Source organism: Tasmannia lanceolata, unplaced genomic scaffold (assembly GCF_043159265.1).
Source record: "Tasmannia lanceolata isolate RefF3 unplaced genomic scaffold, GAP_Taslan_0.1 ptg000037l, whole genome shotgun sequence".
NCBI classification, from domain to species: Eukaryota; Viridiplantae; Streptophyta; class Magnoliopsida; order Canellales; family Winteraceae; genus Tasmannia; species Tasmannia lanceolata.
Window position 1 is genome coordinate 61,457,489 of NW_027518714.1, and position 19,723 is coordinate 61,477,211.

Genomic DNA, 19,723 nt, shown 5'->3' on the forward strand with positions numbered 1-19,723 from the left:
CTACTTTCCTTCAACAAGTTACAAATGCTATAATTCATCTCTCCTGGTTCGGTATGACACGATGGGTTTCTCAAATATTTGTGCCGCCCAGCCTATCTAAAATTGTTAGCTGGAGAGGGTGAAAAATTGTCTTAACCAAATGCTAGCCACAGATGAGAACCTGTTTTGGTCTGCCAATTTATGGTCATAGGCCAAAAGGGCGGAAGGGAGAAGATGGAGATAAAGAAAACAGAGGAAAAGATTGGCACTTCAATCTCCTGCAGCTCTTTGGCCTCCATGCTTTAGCTCTGTTTGGGAAATCTCCAAGGGAAAAAAAACACCTACCTTCAACTTTACGGTGCTTAGTTGCCACTGTAATATCGGAATTCCTGAAAACTACTGCATAAGAAACAAGTGTAATAATTGCTTGTCGAGTTACATGACATCACGTATCTTTCCTATGAAATAACCCAAATGAAATTTCATAGATAATCCCCTCTCTCTCTCTCTCTCTCTCTCTCTCTCTCTCTCTCTCTCTCTCTCGCCAAACAGGGACTTGGACACTTGGACTAGGCTTTACCAGGGTTTTAAAATCCTACCCCCCTCAGTGGACTTTACTAGCCCAAAGAATGCTCAAGTATCAAAACAGAGCTATGTGTTTCCTTCTTCCATCTTATTTCACTCACTTCGTCCTTTCTCTCCTCACCTTGCCGGCTATCAGCCAGTTGTAAGGATGGCTACAAGGAACACCCGTGCAGAACGGGCCCCATTGACGTTAGCTGTAGGCAATTCACACAATTTCATATGTAACTTCAAACGAAGTGGCTATTGCTTAAATTCGGCGGTCTTTCATTGTAAAAGGCGGGCTCTCATCATTGCGGGGTCTGGGGAGAGCTAGATGTACACAGACTTACCCCTGCTTTGCAGAGAGGATGTTTCCGTGACTCGAACCCGTGACCACCAGGTCTCACAATGGAGCAACCTTACCATTGCATGGTCATTCATCGTAGAGGAATAAAAATTACAATGGAGGCAGAGAGAAAACTGCTGATGACATTTGATGAAATTGTGTTGAGAGAAGAAATAGAGTGGAGCAAAACACCTGTGGCTCTGATTGGTTGTAGGAAGTTACCTCGTATAGTAGTGCCGCGCGTAGTCAACAGAAGGAGACAGGCCTTGTTAGACCCCTGGAACTTACCTCATAGAATAGTGGTAAGTGGCATTTGTTAATGGAGTAGAATAATGGTAGGGGGTGTCCTTACCAATATAGAGTTGTCAATGAGCATGTTGAGATGCAGAACGATTATGAGAATTCTATACCCTATTCAAACCAGTTACTTGACTGCATACATTAACAACATTTTGTTTGAAATTCTTTGCTAAATCATATTTAAAATTATTCAATGACAAGGGTTGCATAGAAATTTTACCTGTTCAAACTATGGCTCGTACAAATGGGAAGACTTTAAATCTTCCCTTCTGTTGGCAAGGGTGGTTAAGACTGGATCGACAATGCACAGAATAATCCTCTTAAACAGCTCACCATATTGTCTTTTTAAGTTTACAAAAAAGGCTGTGCCAACAAAATTCAGAACCGGTCGAATCAACATGGAAGCCGAACCCGCCTAATACTCTCTAGTTAAAAATACAGCTTCACAAATGAATCTCTGCCCAGCTCAGAAGACAGATTAGCTCCCCTTCTCACCACAATTTCCCGCCGCCCCAAATGAACAATGTAAAGTAGCTGCAAAAGAGGAATTGAAGGGATCAGAAACATGGCAAGTGATTTTTTTGAAAGGTAACAATTTATTATACAAACATGACTAAAGTGATACTAAAAAAAGGACATCCAAAACAATGGAGGGGTACCTGTGTATCCCTCAGAGGTCTAGCCTCGTTCATATATACTTCATGCCCGCGATTCTTATCTGCCTTGATATCAAGTATTGGGCCAGAGAATAAATAACTCCTAACAACCCCAAGACCTTTACTGTGATGATATCCGTAATTATAATGGATGGTAAATTAAGGGGCATGGTCAGCAACAGCATAGCATCGGTTTGCTTTGCGTAATCCCACATAAAACGGTTGAAGAGGATGTGATTTGGCAAAGTAAGAATAAGAAGTGCCAAATTTTTAACCGCAAAGAACCACCCTGGCCCACCAATCTCCAAGCCCCATCCAACATCCCCATGCCACACTTCCATGAATATTCTATACAGAGCACTCAAAACCAAGTAGCCTGAGATAACGACCGTCACCGGAAAATACCGTTGCCTGTCTCCAAACCCGGCAATAAAATCTGTATCTTGATTGAGTAGCAGCAAGATCGGCGCCAGAAAGAATATCGCACGGTTTGAGCCGCCTGTGAAATTGATATTCAAGATCAAGCATATGGCAAAGCACAAGATTGTGGAGACATTGCCCACTGCCGGCATCCAAGCACCCTCGGCAGCCAACCTCTTGACAGTGAAGGACGGCGCAGTAGAAGCCTTTCGCTGTTGGACAAGCCTTAGTTTTGGTGGGAACCCAGAACTCCGACCCATCTGATTTTGCACTCCTCTGTCAAGGGCTTTCTCACGCATAAGTGATGCCAATTCAAACTTTATCTCCAACGCAATTAGCATAAACAATGAGGCATATAGCCCCAACAGTGACATCCTCGCCCCTTCAATTGCTAATAATGTAGTGAGCTTGTCCCCTTCACCTTCTCCGATGTTTTTCACTCTTAACTGACCCTCCAATAGGTATGTGACCGGGAAGAGTGCTACCAAGAGAGCAAACACCCATGGCAGGAGTCTTGTACTTGAAGCCGAAGGGAGGTGGGTGAAGATTAAAAAGACGGATGCACAGACGATGGTTGCAACGAGAAGGGCATGCAGAATTGTTGCCTGGAGAAAATATTCTGCACATATGTAAATCCCCAACGTAATCCCAACACCAACAGCATAAAATGCTCTCAACTCGACGATATATTTGATAGGAATGATGGACGTTACTGCGGCCAATGTAAGTAATATTGTTGTGATGAGTAACCATGATGGCCATGAGGGCTTTGAAGCCACAAAACCATAAATTGTGATGTCATCGGCAGATTGATGGGCTGCTCTAATCATGTCTGAGTTGAATGCCCATGACAGAGGAATTGGCGGTTGCATAAGAATAAATAGCAGACCTGTAGCCACCACTAGCACTAGGAATCTCTTGGCAGACTGCACAGAGAAGAGAAAATGTTGTTAGGAGCAAACAATTTTCTTGAACAAAACTACACAGGACAATCACAGTCATCTACAATAATATTTAGGAAGCCATTCCGCCAAATTAAAGTTTATTGTTACAAGGAAGTTAACATAAATCATATAATGGTAACTTGATGTTAATATGATTGTAAAGCTAATGTACAATTAGAGGACAACATTAAAAGACTGCATACTCTATGGCTGTGGCAGTGCCAGGAAATTTACCTCTACTACACAAAGTCGAGTTTATTGCAGGAAGGACACAAATCAAAGAGTGGCAAATCTGATGAGACTGTAAAGCTAATGTACAATAAGTTGAATAGCCTGGGGTTGGATTAGTTGCTGTTATTATTGGAGGGACATCATCTTGTCCCCATGATTGTAACCCTTGCATTGTTATTAATAAAATTGTTACTTTTCACAGAGAGAGAGAGAGAGAGAGAGAGAGAGAGAGAGAGAAACAGATTTTGAATGAGTCAAACTTAAAGGCTTCAACTCATAAATTCCATCAAATTCGTCACAAAACAGATGGACAACCAAGGGTGGGTTCCTCAGCCTCATTTGAATTCTTAATATCAATAAGACCTGAGAGCCCTTCACAAGCTCCCCTTTGTCATCTCTAAACAGACCATCTACTCGAGCAAAGATTTCCATCTATCAAAGTTCGACTTAATGATACCGTAGCAAAGATTTCCATCTGTCGACTTTTTTCTCCTTTGGTCACCATGCTTTTTTTTTTTTGAAAGATAAAAATAAGCTTCCCATTTATGATTTCCTTCCACTTTCTAAAAGGGATCTTGCATAGTAAAGCATCAAAACTCCCTTCCAATCCCAAAACTGAACTAATCCATTTTGATTTCTAAACAAATCTGTCAGCATGGAAGCTTAATCCTCAAAAGATAATATCTTTCCAAGTGACCAATGCTACCATGAAAGAGGCACAGACCATGGGTTTTTGGCCTCTTTTCCTTAGATGCTGATATAATCATTCTTCCATAATGTGGACAAAAAAAAAACACCTAATTCACTTCGAAGTTCGAAAGACTTTAACCAAACATGTATTTGTTTTTTGTTTTTTTTATGGAAATACTACTATGCTTACATGTTCCTGGAGACCCTTCAAAAATAAGTGTATGCCTCTTATTGTGGCGAGCACATTGTATTCTTTTAGTAAAAGGCAAAAGAATAGTACCAAACATGTATTTGTCACCAATGAAATTTTGTCCTCAGAGATCCTACAATTTTGTTCTTTCCAAATGATGATGTTACCTTGAAAGAAGTTATAGACAATACAAACCGATCCTAGGGAAGGACACCATCATCCCTCCATAAGCAGATAGACAACCCAAAACAAAGAACCCACTCAGAGCTACTTTAGAATTGATGTCCAAAATTCCCTCATCATCTAACAATGGATAAGAAGATTGATACTCAACTCAGCTTCCCTGCAAATGAAGCGTCAATTCACCAACCAAAACTTCTTTGCAAGAGGTATAGTGTTAATCTTTCGCAATGCCATCATCCAACAAAACCTAACACTCTAGGAGGAGTGGGAAAGGAAAATCCCCAATGCGCCTCTGTGAGAAAGAAGATATCTCTTCCACAACAAGATGCCTATATAATTGATGGAATTGATTTCGTTGTATATTGAGCTAATCTCAAGTATCGGATTTATAGAACAACTTGATCCCAAGATTCAAGATTTGATTTATTTTTTTGTGGATTGTTAAGAGCATAGTTACCAGAGTGGGAAGCGAGTGCGAGAAGCGAATGTGGGAACCAAGAGGTTTAGAAAAGAGAAATGTGGGAATCGAGAGGCTCGAAAGAAAGTGATAAGATGTGTGGGAAGCATCAATGAAAGTCAACATGAAGCGTGTAATAAGCGAACAAGAAATACTGTAAATTTGGGAAGCGAGAAGAACTTAGCTTCCAACGCGAGTTCCCGGGGAAATGAGCTTCCCATCCTACTAAGTTTCTGATACCGGGGAAACGAGCTTCCCATCCAACTAAGTTTATGATAACTATGGCCAAGACTAAGCTGGATATGAGATTTAAAGGCAGCTTAGGCGCTATAGATCTGAATCTATTTTTGGAAAATTTGTTCAAACCTTTAAACAACTAGGTTTGGGTGAGTTTTGCATAGCGTGAAAAGTAAAGAAAATCTCTTTTTCTAGTTCTAAACCATTTTTGGTATAGGAATAGTATTGGATCTTAGTTTCTCGAGATTTACTAGAATAAGTGGGAAGATTCAACAATGAAGCCTTGACGAGAGTGATCTTTTTCCCCGATAGAAAGTTAACTCTTTCTCCATTGGTCCTTTCTCTCCACAATGGGTAGTTAAAGGTAGATAGGCTCTGTTCACTTGCGTTCCCAGGAGACCAAATCCCGGGAAAACACGCCCTTTTTTCCCGAAAAAGCTAAAATTCGCATGTTCACTTGTTTTCACGGGATTTTGAAGGAGCCTAGTTGGAAAATGTCACATCTGACATGGAAATTGGAAAAAATGATGTGGAAATGAGTCTTTTCTCACAAGTGTGAGATTCCTTTTCCCTTTATTTTGGTGGGATTTGCTTTCCCAGGAAAACTAGTGAAAAAAGGTGGGCAAGGACTTTCTCGGGAAACCTTTTCCTGCACAGTTCCTGCGCAAATGAAGAGGCGCGGGAAACCTTTTCCAGCACAGTTTCCCTGGATTTCTTTTCCTAATGCCACGTCAGATTCCCGGGAAACCTTTTCTTTTCCTTTCCCCGGAAAACAAGTGAACAGAGCCATAGTGAATCACATTTTCAAAGGCCTCTCAAGCTCTTGCAGAAACCAAGCTCTTGTCTTGGGCAAATTCTATGTTCAGTACAAGTATTGAACATTGATCATCACATAAAAGTTGAGGCTCCTCCATCCACTTTGGAGGTCTAGCTGTCCAATTCACCTTTTTCATTTCTTCTCTCTTGCTAGCTCTATATGATAAACCTCGCTCAAGGCTCACCATAACAATCGGGGCCACGATAGAGAATGGCATGCGCCTTTGTGGAAAGGAATAAAAAACTTACACACCCTACCTTTGTGGCTCTTGTTGCACAAGAAGTTTGGTTAAATTTCAACACCTTGTTGGATGAAAATTATGTCATGACCTGTGCAACTAGTTAAATTGGTGCTCCATATGATCACATCTCATGGAATTTTCTCATGGATTTGGAAAAAGAGAATTGATAGCACTTTAGTGGCGGGAAGCAACTAAAAACTTTGGTGGCCAAGAGGTGAGGTGCACTACTTGCTACTTAATTGAATTCATGATGGTGATCGAAAGCTACAATTGGCTCCCAACATATGAACTTTAGTTTCTATTAAAGTTTGTAACCTTAAAGCTATAGCAGCAGTAGAAGAAAACATAGATTCTCTGACATTAGAAAGTACTTCATGATTATTGAAGCTCCATCTGCAATCTAGATTTTAAATTTCAATTTCGATATGCATGTCACCCGCCATGGTCCATGGAAATGGAAATATGTTGGTCTTGATCATAAATTTTGGTGGAAATCCTATAAAACAAGGAGGTTTATGGAAATGCAAGCAAATGACATGAAACTTCATAAATGCTAAAATAAGTACACATGCACACTTAGAAACCATCACACAAGCAAGAAAACTGACCATAATGGTTTAACAAGATTAAAAAACACATAATGGCATGCATCGTAGCGCATGTCTGGAATAGTAAGACCCATTAAACTGAAAATGTAAACCACATACATATGAATAAATAAACACAAAATATATAGAGAGAAAAAGTCACCCTATTCATTAATATCAGAAGTGCAGCATAACGAAGGAGTAGGATTTTCTAACAAGACTAAGAAAAATAATTAATTTTTAAAATTAAAAAAATTCGACACTACTAATCGATAGACCGTGCAAAAGTAAGTCATAAAAAATTAGAAGCTAACATGTATATTTGATAAATTTTATTTTTTTGAAAATATAATTTTTCATATTCTTATTTTTTTTAACAAAAATAAATAAAGTAATTAATTTCCAAAATGAAAAATAAATCTAACTCCATCAATTGGTACACTGAAAGAAAAAAAACTCATATCTACTAAAATTACAAGCTATCATGCAAATACCTTCGAATTAGTTTTAATTCGAAGGTATAGTTTCCCAGTTTTTCAAAACTGTAAATCCATAAAAATGAAAATTCATGCACTAATCCATCTGCAGATGCATCAAATCAACAATTAGTTGATGTATTTGCACCATAATTGAAGAAGCAAGCAAAAAAAAACATAAAATAAGAACTTACTAAGCACAAATGTGCAAGATCAAGCTTATGCATGCACTTCGGGCAAAATTTCGACATGTCGACCTAAGTTCGGTAATTTACATAGTAAAGTGGAAGTGTTTCGGTCGACATGACCAGAACATCACTGAAATCTATACATCTCGACTATTTGTTTCGATGGCATAGAAACTGAAACATGTTGGTTGTTTCACATTTAGAACAATGCCTGCAATTAGTGGGGCACATCCATAATGGATGGGCAGGTGGGTGGTAGACAAATCAAAAGTATGGATTGCTAGACCGTGAACACAATGACAATTAGGATTGTCCAATTTCAATGACTCAGGCACGGCCAGTGTTGCATGGATTCAGATTCGCGTGTAGGGATCTTACACGGATTCGAGGTGTCGGATTTGGCAAACCCCCAAAAGTAGGATTCGGATTCGGTAATTTTTAAATAAAATAAAATTTTCAAAATTTAAAATTTATATATATATATATATATATATATATATATATATATAGAGAGAGAGAGAGAGAGAGAGAGAGAGAACATTTCCTACACACTTGTGTAGGTAAGTTACCTACACACTACCTTAAAATACAGTGGGGGCCCACATTGTTTGGGTGATCCAAACCATTCATTTGAATGGTCCCCACATAGATAGGGTGTCCACAAAAAATCAGATCCATAGGATCATCCTAACCATTCAAACTATGGAGGCAAAAAATGGACTTATTTGTGAAGGTTTATACACGTCCATTTTACCTCCACAAATCGTAGGGTTGGGATGATCCTATGGATCTGATTTTTTGTGGACACCGTATCTATGTGATGACCATTCAAATGAATTGTTTGGATCACCCAAACAATGTGGGCCTCCACTGTATTTTAAGGTAGTGTGTAGGTAACTTACCTACACAAGTGTGTAGGAAATGCTCTCATATATATATATATATATATATATATATATATATATATATATGAGAAAACGGTTCCTACACATATGTGTAGATAAGTTATCTACACACTAGCTTAAAATACAGTGGGGGCCACATTATTTGGGTGATCCAAACCATTCATTTTTAAGGCCCTCACATAGATAGGGTGTCCACAAAAAATCAGATCCATAGGATCATCCTAACCATTCGAACTGTGGAGGCAAACAATGGACTAATTTGTGAAGGTTTAAAGACATCCATTTTACCTCCACAAATCGTAGGGTTGGGATGATCCTATGGATCTGATTTTTTGTAGACACCCTATCTATGTGAGGGCCTTTAAAATGGATGGCTTGGATCACCCAAACAATGTGGGTCCCCACTGTATTTTAAGCTAGTGTGTAGAGAACTCTCTACACATGTGTAGGAACCGTTTTCTCTCTCTCTCTCTCTCTCTCTCTCTCTCTCTCTCTCTCTCTCTCTATATATATATATATATATATATATATATATATATATATATATATATATATATATATATATATATATATATATATATATATGAGAAAACGGTTCCTACACACTAGCTTAAAATACAGTGGGGGCCCACATTGTTTGGGTGATCCAAGCCATCCATTTTAAAGGCCCTCACATAGATAGGGTGTCTACAAAAAATCAGATCCATAGGATCATCCCAACCCTACGATTTGTGGAGGTAAAATGGATGTCTTTAAACCTTCACAAATTAGTCCATTTTTTGCCTCCACAGTTCGAATGGTTAGGATGATCCTATGGATCTGATTTTTTGTGGACACCCTATCTATGTGAGGGCCTTAAAAATGAATGGTTTGGATCACCCAAATAATGTGGCCCCCACTGTATTTTAAGCTAGTGTAGATAACTTATCTACACATATGTGTAGGAACCGTTCTCTCTCTCTCTCTCTCTCTCTCTCTCTCTCTCTCTCTCTCTCTCTCTCTCTATATATATATATATATATATATATATATATATATATATATATATATATATATGTGTGTGTGTGTGTGTGTGTGTGTGTGTGTGTGTGTGTGTGTGTATGTGTGCGCGCGCGCGCATACATATTCATAAAAAATTTGAGGGTAGAGGGTTGAGGCAAGTTTTGTATTAAAAGAGTTGAAGGAGGAAGGGGGTCGATGTTCGAGGGTCGAGGCACTATGGTTTTTATTAAAAGAGTACGGGTTGTGCTTTCATATAAAAAAAAGTTCAAAAGAAAATAAGTTTAAAGGGAAAATATATAGGATTCGCATTTCAAAATAGACAACGATGAATCGGATTCGCCCGAGAAAAACAGGATTCGTGCAGGACACGGCTACAACAAGAATCCAGGTGTGTCCCGTGAATCCATGTCTGATTCGGATGCGGAGACGTGTCGACACGGATTCGGCATAGGGGGGCAAAGAATCCATGCAACGTAGGGCACGGCCCATGCAAGTGGTGGCCCTCCACATCAATAGCCCTAGTCATGATGCAAGTGCCCCATATATGGTATCGACCACTTGGAATGGAACTCCATGTCATCTATGAAGCACAATAATAATTATTCAAAAAATTAACAAAAAAGAAAGAAATAATAAGGAGCAAGAACAATGTATTGCTAACTTCAATGGAAGTGCAAGTGCTAAAAAGGCAAGATCGAATTCAAGCCCAAAAGACGAAAATCAACTCAAAGGCCAAAGCTATGCTCAAGCATCGATGGAGTTGATAGAAGATGAGTCAAAGCATCTCCAAAGTGCCATCAAAAGTTGAAGACCAAGCCACATTTAGAATGTAATGGTCAATCATGTACTAGCTAGGTTAAAGGCACAAAAGAGAAGCTAAAACCAATCTAAATCGAACCTAATTGAACAAGTGAATGATCATGGTGGTGTCCTTAGTATTTTGGACCCACATGACATTCCATTTAACAACATAGAAGTGAATTCCGAAGGCCAAATCAAATCAGCAACTTAAACTGAGAATATGCTGAAAATAGCCTTCTCGGAATTCCAAGGTGAGACATTTTCTCGGAACTCCGATAAAGCTTTTGTTTGAAAAAAATAAGGGGGCAACAGTCATCTCGGAATTCCATGCGAAAATTCCGAGACGACTGTTGGGGAGTCTAAAAATGCCATATCTTTGACTCCCCTATATATATCAACACTTGAGCCTTAGGAAACATGATTAATGATTAAACCTAACATTCCTTGAGCATTTATAAGGATAGTTACTACATTCTAACAAGGAAATCACTCTCCCCTTCTCTCTTGTGCCTTGACCTTTGATAGTTCTTGAGAGACCTTAGGAATCTTACTTATTTATCTTTTCTTGAGTGAGAGTGAGTGTGATTTACATGTAATCAGCTTACTAAGAGGCAAGTGTGCTACATCCTTTCTTCTCTACATTGTACTTGGCAATGAAGGGCGCCGTAGTTAAGACCCGATGCTCGGATTGTACTTGGCGGAAGGAAATTTAAGTTCTTTGGAAGAAGATAGTGGAATCCTCAATGAGACAAACTTGAGAAAATCTTGATCCGTCAAAATTTAGCTTCAGTGGTTCAGGTTGAATTTGGACAGGTCTAGCTGAGGGAGACGGCTTCCATCCTATCCTTGAGCAAATCTTCTTATGGCACCATGTGAGATCAATGTTAAAGAGGAATTTAAAGCAAGGTAAAGTCCCCAAGATAATAGTCGAAATATTCTTCATGTAGATAAAATACGAGCCTTCGGTAGCTTTTTTGAAAATTAAAGCGTTTTCTCCTTCAAAAGGACCCATATAGTGGCTAGCAACGCTCCCTTTGGAGGATAGTTTATGAACCCAACCAGAGGGAATGAGAGAGAAGAGGACAACTTATGAAGCCACCCGTGGGGGTGACAGAGGGGGTAGAAGTGAAAATGATGCGAGAAGGGAGAAGGATAGGAGAAAAGGGGAGGAAAGAGAGGAGAAGATGAAAGAAAAATAAGAGTTTGTGGCTAGAAAATTAACCTAATTTGAAGCATCACGCTTCAGAAAAAGCATTACACCCAATCAATATAAGAAAGCATCAATTTTTGTTCACTCATGTGTTTTCAGAGCCAACATAAAATCGAGAAAAAAGACACTTAGTCCCTGTGGGAAAACAACTCCCAGTCTAATTACGACCCATATAATTCTTAACTACTCATTCCTCGGTGAAATAAAACTCCTACTACATAGGCTCTCCCTACTACGAGTAAACTAGGGTGCTTAAAAGTCCCAGTTGCCAGGGTGGGAAATGGATTCGAGAAGCGAAACAGGAAACGGAAACGCAAGAAAAATATAGAGGGGAAACAAGAAACGGGAAAACAATAAAAAAAAACCACACGAGAAATGTCTTAGAAAACACATTAGAAACGTTTCAGAAACAATAGAGAAACGTCAATGAAAATGCATGTAAAACAGAAGGAAAACATGAAATATATGGTTTTGAAGATTTAAATTTTGTTAAGTTCAAATTTCTATTTGGATATTTCTTACTTTTAGTTTTTGTTATGGTATATACTGTTCGTTTTTTTTTAATATCTATTCCACAATTTTTTTTGTGGGTTTTTTTTTTTTAATGATTTTCGTGAGTTTCACACATATTTCCCACACGTTTCACATACGTTTTCTATAGGGTTTCCATACGTTTCTCACGAGTTTCTTATATTTTTCTCATGCATTTCGGAAACGAGTTTCTGACCTTTTAGGGGAAACGAGTTTCCCACCTTTGTGAAACGCATTTTAGGGGAAACGAGTTTCCCACCTGCCCAAGGAGTTTCAGCTACTATGCTTCAAACTCAATAGGACTCCTAACTCATCATGGAAATTAACCCACTTCAAGTCCCACAATTACAATGACTCCCTTATGTTACAATTTGGGCCCCTGAAACGAAGTAATATTAGTGCGAAAAGAGTGTTGTACGCCTTCAATAACTTAAGGGCTTGAAAGGAACCTAAAAGACACATAAAAAATTAGTACATAGACCCTAGGATGGTCCCACTAATACATAAATCTACCACACATCTAAACACTAAACTAACTCTGAACAAGCAAGAGAAACAAGCTAAATTCAGTGTACCTTGTCCCAATAGATAAACATTAGACTCACAGTTTCCACCACTCTTCACAGTTCACATGAAGCACATACTAAACTGAGAGAATGTGCTTTTAAAAGGATTCTATAAGTCCAAGTTACTCAACAATGTGAAGACAATTGCTTGCGTATATGTTATATACGTTGGCGAATCTTTCAGTTATATACGCTGGTAATTCTTTCATATATAAGTTTTTTTTTTTTTTGAATGGTTCATTTATAAGTTTATTAACTATTTAATAGGCTAAAATCTAAATAGTTTCTAGATTTACTGACTAAGTAACAAGTCCTTCAAATGGGCGGTCACACTCAACAATAGCAATGCATCAACAGTTGGCTAACCTAAATTTTGTAGCAAGAGTAAATTAAGTAAAACATAGGTCCCTACTATTTCCATTATGTTCTTTCAATTCCTTTATAATTTCAGGATTCCTTTCTCATTTGTTTTTAATTGTAATTCCTTTATCATTCTTTCATTATTATTTTTTTCCTTTCATTGTTTACATATTTTTCATTGAATCAACTAAGTCTCAATTTTCAAATTGGCTTGAATGAGTCAGAGAGAAATCCAAAAACCATGTGTGCAAAGGCTTCTGAAAACTATTTAGGAGGAATCTAAACGTAACCAATTATCAGCAATACAATCAGAACTACAACATACATGTCGTTTACTATAGTAAGTTCCCTGTGAATATGATCAACTTGACAAGGGATAATAGTGCAAGAACAAAAATGGCATCAAAGGAAAGTCAATGCATTGAAAAAAAACTTGTTGAACAACTTTCAACTTCATCCAAAATTTAAACTGTTCAGATCCACCACCACTACTATGGAAAGTCCTCAAGATTCATCCCACAACCATGAAGAGAAAATTTCACAACTTGGAAAAAAGACTCACAGAAATTTCCATTTTTTTCATACTTTCACAGCTCGGTCCTGCTTTCAATAGTTTCTAATGTGGTTATTCTTCTTTTGAAAGAAAATAGTAGTAAACTACGGCAATCTAGTAAGATGTTGATAATGTTTACATTTGTTTGCCACTTTAAAAATTCTTTGAACTTTCGGTACAAATTTTCAAATTTGGTGAAGAGCTTTACACCTCCTTGTGTGGGTTATTTGCTGACCTTTCCTAAGCCCAAACCAGAAGACCATTATGGATGTCTTAGACTGGCAATACCATTATTGCATCAGATATAGACAATAAGAAACACCTCCTCAAAGGCGTGGTTCCCAACAACATCTACCCTCAGGTGTTGCCCCATAATCCAAGACAAATGGCGCAAAGTGCTAAGACGTCAGATAACATCATTCCTCAAAAAACACTCATCCTAAATACACATTATAATAACCCATCTTTTATTATTTATTATGGATAAGACTTTTGTGAAAATTTTAAGGCCATGTCTCTCGAATAGTCAATAAACTTGGAAACATAAAGCTCATGATTCAAAAGCTGACACCCTTTTACTTTAAAAGATGTTCATACCCGACAGCACTGTACAACTTGCAGGAATTAAAGTCAGGTGTTGCCAAATGATAACAGTTCAGACTTCAAAGTATCATGCACATAGTCGCATACACTAGTAGAGTTGAAGGCTGAAGAAATTTAGTACCTGGACATGGGAAAAGTGGAGTGCGACTATTGGTATGCAAGCCAATCCCGTCAAAAGAATATAGAATCCCAAAAGCAAACCATCAGATGGAGGTCTTCCATTCCACCATTGTAGCGCCTCAAAAATTGTTTCACGGCAAAGCCAGGCAGATAAAGCAATCACACCAGCATGTGCAAATCCTTGCCAAGACTTCATTTTTGAAGCCACTCTTGACCTGTCCCTGCAAATTTTCAAGCAAGAAAAAAAAGTGAACAAACTGAAAGCAGCAATCCATATCATGATTTAAATTTCAGCCAAAATCCGAAATTTCGGATTTCGGACGGGACCGACACAGAAAGTACCCTGTTCAAGTACACCCTGTTTCGGTGTTGGTAGGTGTCGGTCTAGGATTTCGGATGAAATTTCAGTAATTTCGGCCGAAATTTTGGTCAAATTTAATTTTTATTTTATTTTTTCCAGAATTTAATATATTGGCCAAAATTTCGGCCCAAAATTCATACTTTTCTGAATTTTTTTGAATTTTATACCAAATTTCAGCCGAAATTTCAGCATTTCGGCTGAAATTTTGAACCGAAATTTAAAACCTTGGTCCACATATTGAATGCAGAATTGACATTCAGTTCAAAAGCTGAATTCAGACAGCAAGCAAGAACATGTTAAGCCCTAAAAAGATGCATGAAGAAACCAAATAAACTAAAGGTAGTTTAGTTCTTACTTGTAAAGAAGCAATGGAGGAGAAATGGCCAACAGAAGAACAGCTGATACCCATAGAACAGATTTGGATGTAATAAAAAGCATAGCTAACTTTGAAGAATATAGACACGTCAAAATCCAAACTGCTTTTGGTCCAATCCGATGGTCCACGACCAATCTTCTCACCAAAGCTAAGCCCAAAAAGGTAGTCAAGATAACCATGTAGCTCGGATAGATCACATCACCTTCGAATCCGAAATAATATATGCCGGTATAGTTAAAAAAGCGATTCTCTATGTAGCAAAGTAGTAATGCATGGCTGATAAGGCCAAGTTCAGTCACAAAATGGAATTTTGATGGGAGAAGAGCAAATCCTGGAACTGCCATTGCCATGACTACACTAACAACAATCAGCTTACAGAAGGATTTCAGAGCCATATCAGCCAACCAAATATTGAGATCCCAGAAATTATGCACAACAAACCATGTGACCATCAAGCTCGCAAATACAACAAATGCAAAATATGATGGCAAGCTCTTCCGTGTAAAAAACTGAGCTAGACAAAATCCAGATAATAAGGGAAGCGGAAGGAACTGCACAAATGATGATAAACAATGTAAGTGTTACAATAAACCCATTAAGGTTAGCACTGGAGTTTCTCCTACAATATAGAAGCAGTTTCCAACTGAAATATTTATTGAAGAATAATTAATAGCAGCTTCCAACTTAGTAATACTGATGACATTATCAAAAGAATAAATAGTCCAATTACTATCCTGCAGATGAAAATGGTGCACCTAAAACAGAAGTTTCACAAAATCCAAATGATAGGTCATCAAGGGCCCATTTTCAAAATGCAATTAGAAAACTCTTTTGCAACTTTGGATGAACTTTTGATAATCATACAGACAAGTAACGAAAAAGATAAACTGATTTAACCAAGAGCTCACATCCAAACTAAAATAAATAAGAGGAAAATAACTACTGGCCTATGATTTGTGGACACGGACACGAGTGTCGGGTGTTGACACGGACACGGAGTGTCGGACACAGCAAACCCCCAAACTTTAGAAACGGGGACACGGCTAAAATAGAAAGTATATGTAATCATAATTTGTGGATATGGATACATGTGTCCAGTTTCGACATGGATACGAGTTGTCTAAATGAGGTAAACACAATACTCAATAAAAAAACAGAATGTCACACTTGACACGGTACAAAAACATGTCCACACACCCACATTAACTCGAACACTTCCAGCACTACAAGTAAAAGTGTCCAAAGGAGTGTCGACACGTGTGGACACGCGTGTCGTGTCGGACACGGCAGGACACGGGAGTCGGCAATAAATTCGAAGTGTCGGCCAAATCATAGCTACTGGCATATACAGCTTAAGGGCAAAGTGCAACGGAGAAGTCTACTATTTTTTACATTCAAAACTTACATAACATAAATTGCTATGAAGCTGAGCTACCTGGACACTCGTACTTTTCAAATTCTTGTTGCGCCGACACTTTGGGGCTCTTGGACACTCCTTGACACGACAAATGACACTCCTAGACATGTGTGGGTGAAGCAAGTATTATGTGCTGACATAGTAAATGAAAATGATAATTGCATAAATGAAATGATTTTTTCTTAGTTTAGATTTTTTTAATTGGCAATTACTGGATTGAATTGATATTTTCAAAGATCTAATTTCTCTTTATTATTTTCTATCAGAGTTATATTGCTCATTAGCTTATTGAGGTTTCCACGAGTCTTAAATTTTGAAGTTAGCTGGGACAGATGCTTGAGGACAATTTGGGAATTGGCACCTATGCCACGTGTCTTGGTAACACTGCTCAGATATAATCAATTGGCTCAGTTTTTCTTGCTGTTATTAGCATTTAAAAAAATTCTTCTGATACACTCAAAACTATCAATTTCCCAAAAAGGTCAAACCACCTGAGACTGCTAACATTCAAATTTAATGGCTATTAACAGAACTTTATGTAATTCTTGGCTACCTACAAATCAGACAGAAAGGAGAAGCATTCAAGGGGAAAAATCGAAGCACATAGTAGTAGGAGAGGACCACAAAAATTTATAAGAATTGGCATTTTTTTCACAGCCACCATCCATAACAAAATCAATTAGCAGATGGGAAGGATGATACACTCTGCAAAAGTAATAGATTCAGACATTCAACAAACACTAGGTAAAGGTCAATGTGAAGTTGAGTTCCAATTCATTGTAAAAAATTTGTTTTTTTATTTGCTGTGTTCCTCTTTTACATAAAATTTCAATGGAGTATTCAGTGCTTGAAACTTTGTTCAAAAAATTTCAACAATCTCTTTCCATTGCAAGATACATTCTTAAGCAACTGGTTGCAATTGTATATCAAGAAAAACAGCACATGTGATGTGATTCAATCATCTTAGCGGACGTTAGATTTAATTTTGTTCCTATTGAGCATTTGAACTATTGGAAATGTGTTATTTTTTTTATTAGCACTTTATTTAGCCTAGATGTGAGGATGCCCACAACACTTATGGTACTTTTTTCCCCATAGCCCAGCTTCCTTACCTTTTTCCCAAGGCCTATCATATGTAAGCCCAATGCCCACGCAATACCCATTAAAATTACAATCTTACTATTTTTAGACTCACTATATTTAGCAAGTGTGAAACCCCTTAACCCCCTGTATAAAAAAAAGGGTCGGCCCAGTGCACGAGGCTCCCGCCATTGCGGGGTCTGGGGAGGGCTAGCTTGCAAAAAAATCTACATTCCAAGCATTTTCAGTAGACAATTTGAATAACAATATTACATAAATGAAAAATCGATGTTGAAAAAGATTATTTGATCAGCGCAATCAATCTTAAAAAATAAAAAAGATGCATTACAGAGACATACAGTTTGCCAGAATCACTAGATACCCATATCATTCATCAACAAAGAAAAGTTCAATTAAAGTCAAATTACAGAAAGTTATAAAGACAGGTCACATACCAATAAAGGGAAGCCTACAACAATCGCCCCAGTTGCACTGACCACGATGGACAAAGTCGTGAAAACCACTGAACCAAATGCATCATTGATCAACCCAACAGCATAACCCCCTGCCGCAGACGCCCCTCCGAGCATCGTAAAGGTCACAAGCACATAATTCCATGGGGGCGGGACATGTAAATACCGCCCGAACGAGTGAAACACAACTCTAACTTCCAAACATAAGACAACAACAACCAGCGCAACCGCACCATTCATAATGCGTATCTGTTGCAACTGATGTGCATTCCCAGTGACCCACCAAAGCGCCCCACGAGTAGACGCATAGAGAAGGAATAGAAATGGGACGAAAAAGAGGAGGAGAAGATCAGCAATGGAGGCCGTAGAAGAGAAGAGGACTGCGTGGTGGGACGCAATTCGAAAGAGGAGGGGAAGGAAAAGGAGGTGGAGGGCATGGAGGCAACTTTCGAGGGGGCCGAGGATGAAATTCTCGGCCCCAGGACCGCCAAATTCTTGCTTAGGTTTAAAAGAGGAAGGGCGGGGGAGGGAGAAAAGCCAATAGAAAACGATGGAAAATGTGGAAAAGTAATAGGCGGCGGCATCGGTGAGGCCGACGGAGGATATAGAAGCCCACGTAAAGAGGACTGGGGCGATGATTGGGAGACAAGCGAAGAGGAGGCGTTCTAGGGCGAGGATTATAGAGGGGTTTTCGATCTGGATCCAGCGGAATTGGAGGGACGACCAGACGCCGATTAAGAAAGTGGTGAGGCCGGAAAGGGCGAGGGCGAGGAGGGAGAGAGGGAGGGAAGGGAAGAGAGATGAATTAAAGAAAAAGGCGGTTTGGGAGGCGAGGAGGGAGAACCAGAGGCCGAAAAAGGACGCGGATTTGATACGGAGAGAATCAAGGATGTAGGAAAGCATGAGGCCGATGGTTAGGGTAGCAACGACAGGGGAGCCGCCTAGGTCGAGGAGGAAGAGGGCGGCGGGGACTAGAGCGATTGCGATTCTAGGGTTTTGGGAGAAAGGGGAAAATCTAGGGTTAGCGTTTTTGGAGGAGGAAGAACGAGAGTTAGGGTTAGGGTTTCCGTTGGTGAAAGTGGGGAAGGTGGGGGCGCTAATGGAAGACATGAAGGGGCGGTGAGGGAGAGGACGAGTGAGGGGGGATTCGTCGAACATCATGCTTGTTCTAGGGTTAGGCTTAGGTTTAGGGTTAGGGTTAGGGTTTGGATCGGTGAGAAAGAAGGGGGGTCCTGGTTTTAGGGATTAGGTGGTGAGGGTAACGCTGCTGCTGCTGCTGCTGCTCCTGCTCATGCCCATGGGGAGAATGGAAACGAGGAAGAGAAAAAGGGGGAAGGGTTTTATTTGATTGTGGGAAGAGAGAGAGAGAGAGAGAGAGTGTTGTAAAAAGATTTTGATTTTCGGAGTCGCAGAATCAACCCACAGAAAAAGGGGAGATTGGGAACCGTGGACTTTGGTCTGTGTGTGTCTCTGTAGTAGACCTTTTTCTTAAGGCTTTGTTTGGATGCGAAGAAAAATATTTCCGACAGATTTTTTTTATTTTTTTTTATTTTTTTTTTAAGAAAATGATAAGAATTAGGTTAATTTAGGATGTTATTGTAAATTAACAGTTCCACTAGGTACTTGAATAGAGTTGATTGTCTTTAAAAAGGATTTGCTCGGGCATTTTGGGTCTGACTTTTGCAGGAGAAAACAGCCACCTCATGAATTAAATGAATAAGACAAAATTTGTTAGAAAGTGAGCTTATGTGGGCGTTCTCTAGTGCAAAAGTCAGCAAATATCTGAATTATTTGACCTTTCATCTAGAAGGCCTTGCTTAGGATTCTGCCAAGGAAAGCCAGACTTTTGTTGATTTTTG

General features: G+C 38.9%; 1 protein-coding gene and 1 non-coding gene across 2 annotated transcripts; both read right to left on the reverse strand.

The window, feature by feature from the left end:
- Window positions 1-1,282: 1,282 nt before the first annotated feature.
- NEF1 (no exine formation 1) lies at window positions 1,283-19,221 on the reverse strand. The gene is made up of 5 exons (XM_077371583.1): window positions 17,847-19,221; window positions 14,874-15,445; window positions 14,159-14,378; window positions 1,849-3,191; window positions 1,283-1,723 (listed from the first exon to the last, which is right to left on the reverse strand). Exons 1-4 carry the CDS (start codon window positions 19,023-19,025, stop codon window positions 1,878-1,880), a joined length of 3,285 nt encoding a protein of 1,094 aa, XP_077227698.1. The 5' UTR covers window positions 19,026-19,221; the 3' UTR covers window positions 1,283-1,723; window positions 1,849-1,877.
- LOC143862735 (U5 spliceosomal RNA) lies at window positions 4,321-4,435 on the reverse strand. Its single transcript, XR_013240453.1, has one exon. It is a non-coding gene; the product is annotated as a U5 spliceosomal RNA (small nuclear RNA).
- Window positions 19,222-19,723: the final 502 nt, after the last annotated feature.

Coding starts and splice junctions, on each gene's coding strand:
- NEF1 (XM_077371583.1), bottom strand. CDS start 19,025: ATGATGTTCGACGAATCCCCCCTCACTCGTCCTCTCCCTCACCGCCCC. Junction 14,379..14,873: donor CCTCCATTGCTTCTTTACAA/GTAAGAACTAAA, acceptor GAAAATTTGCAG/GGACAGGTCAAGAGTGGCTT. Junction 3,192..14,158: donor TCCACTTTTCCCATGTCCAG/GTACTAAATTTC, acceptor TTCTCTGTGCAG/TCTGCCAAGAGATTCCTAGT.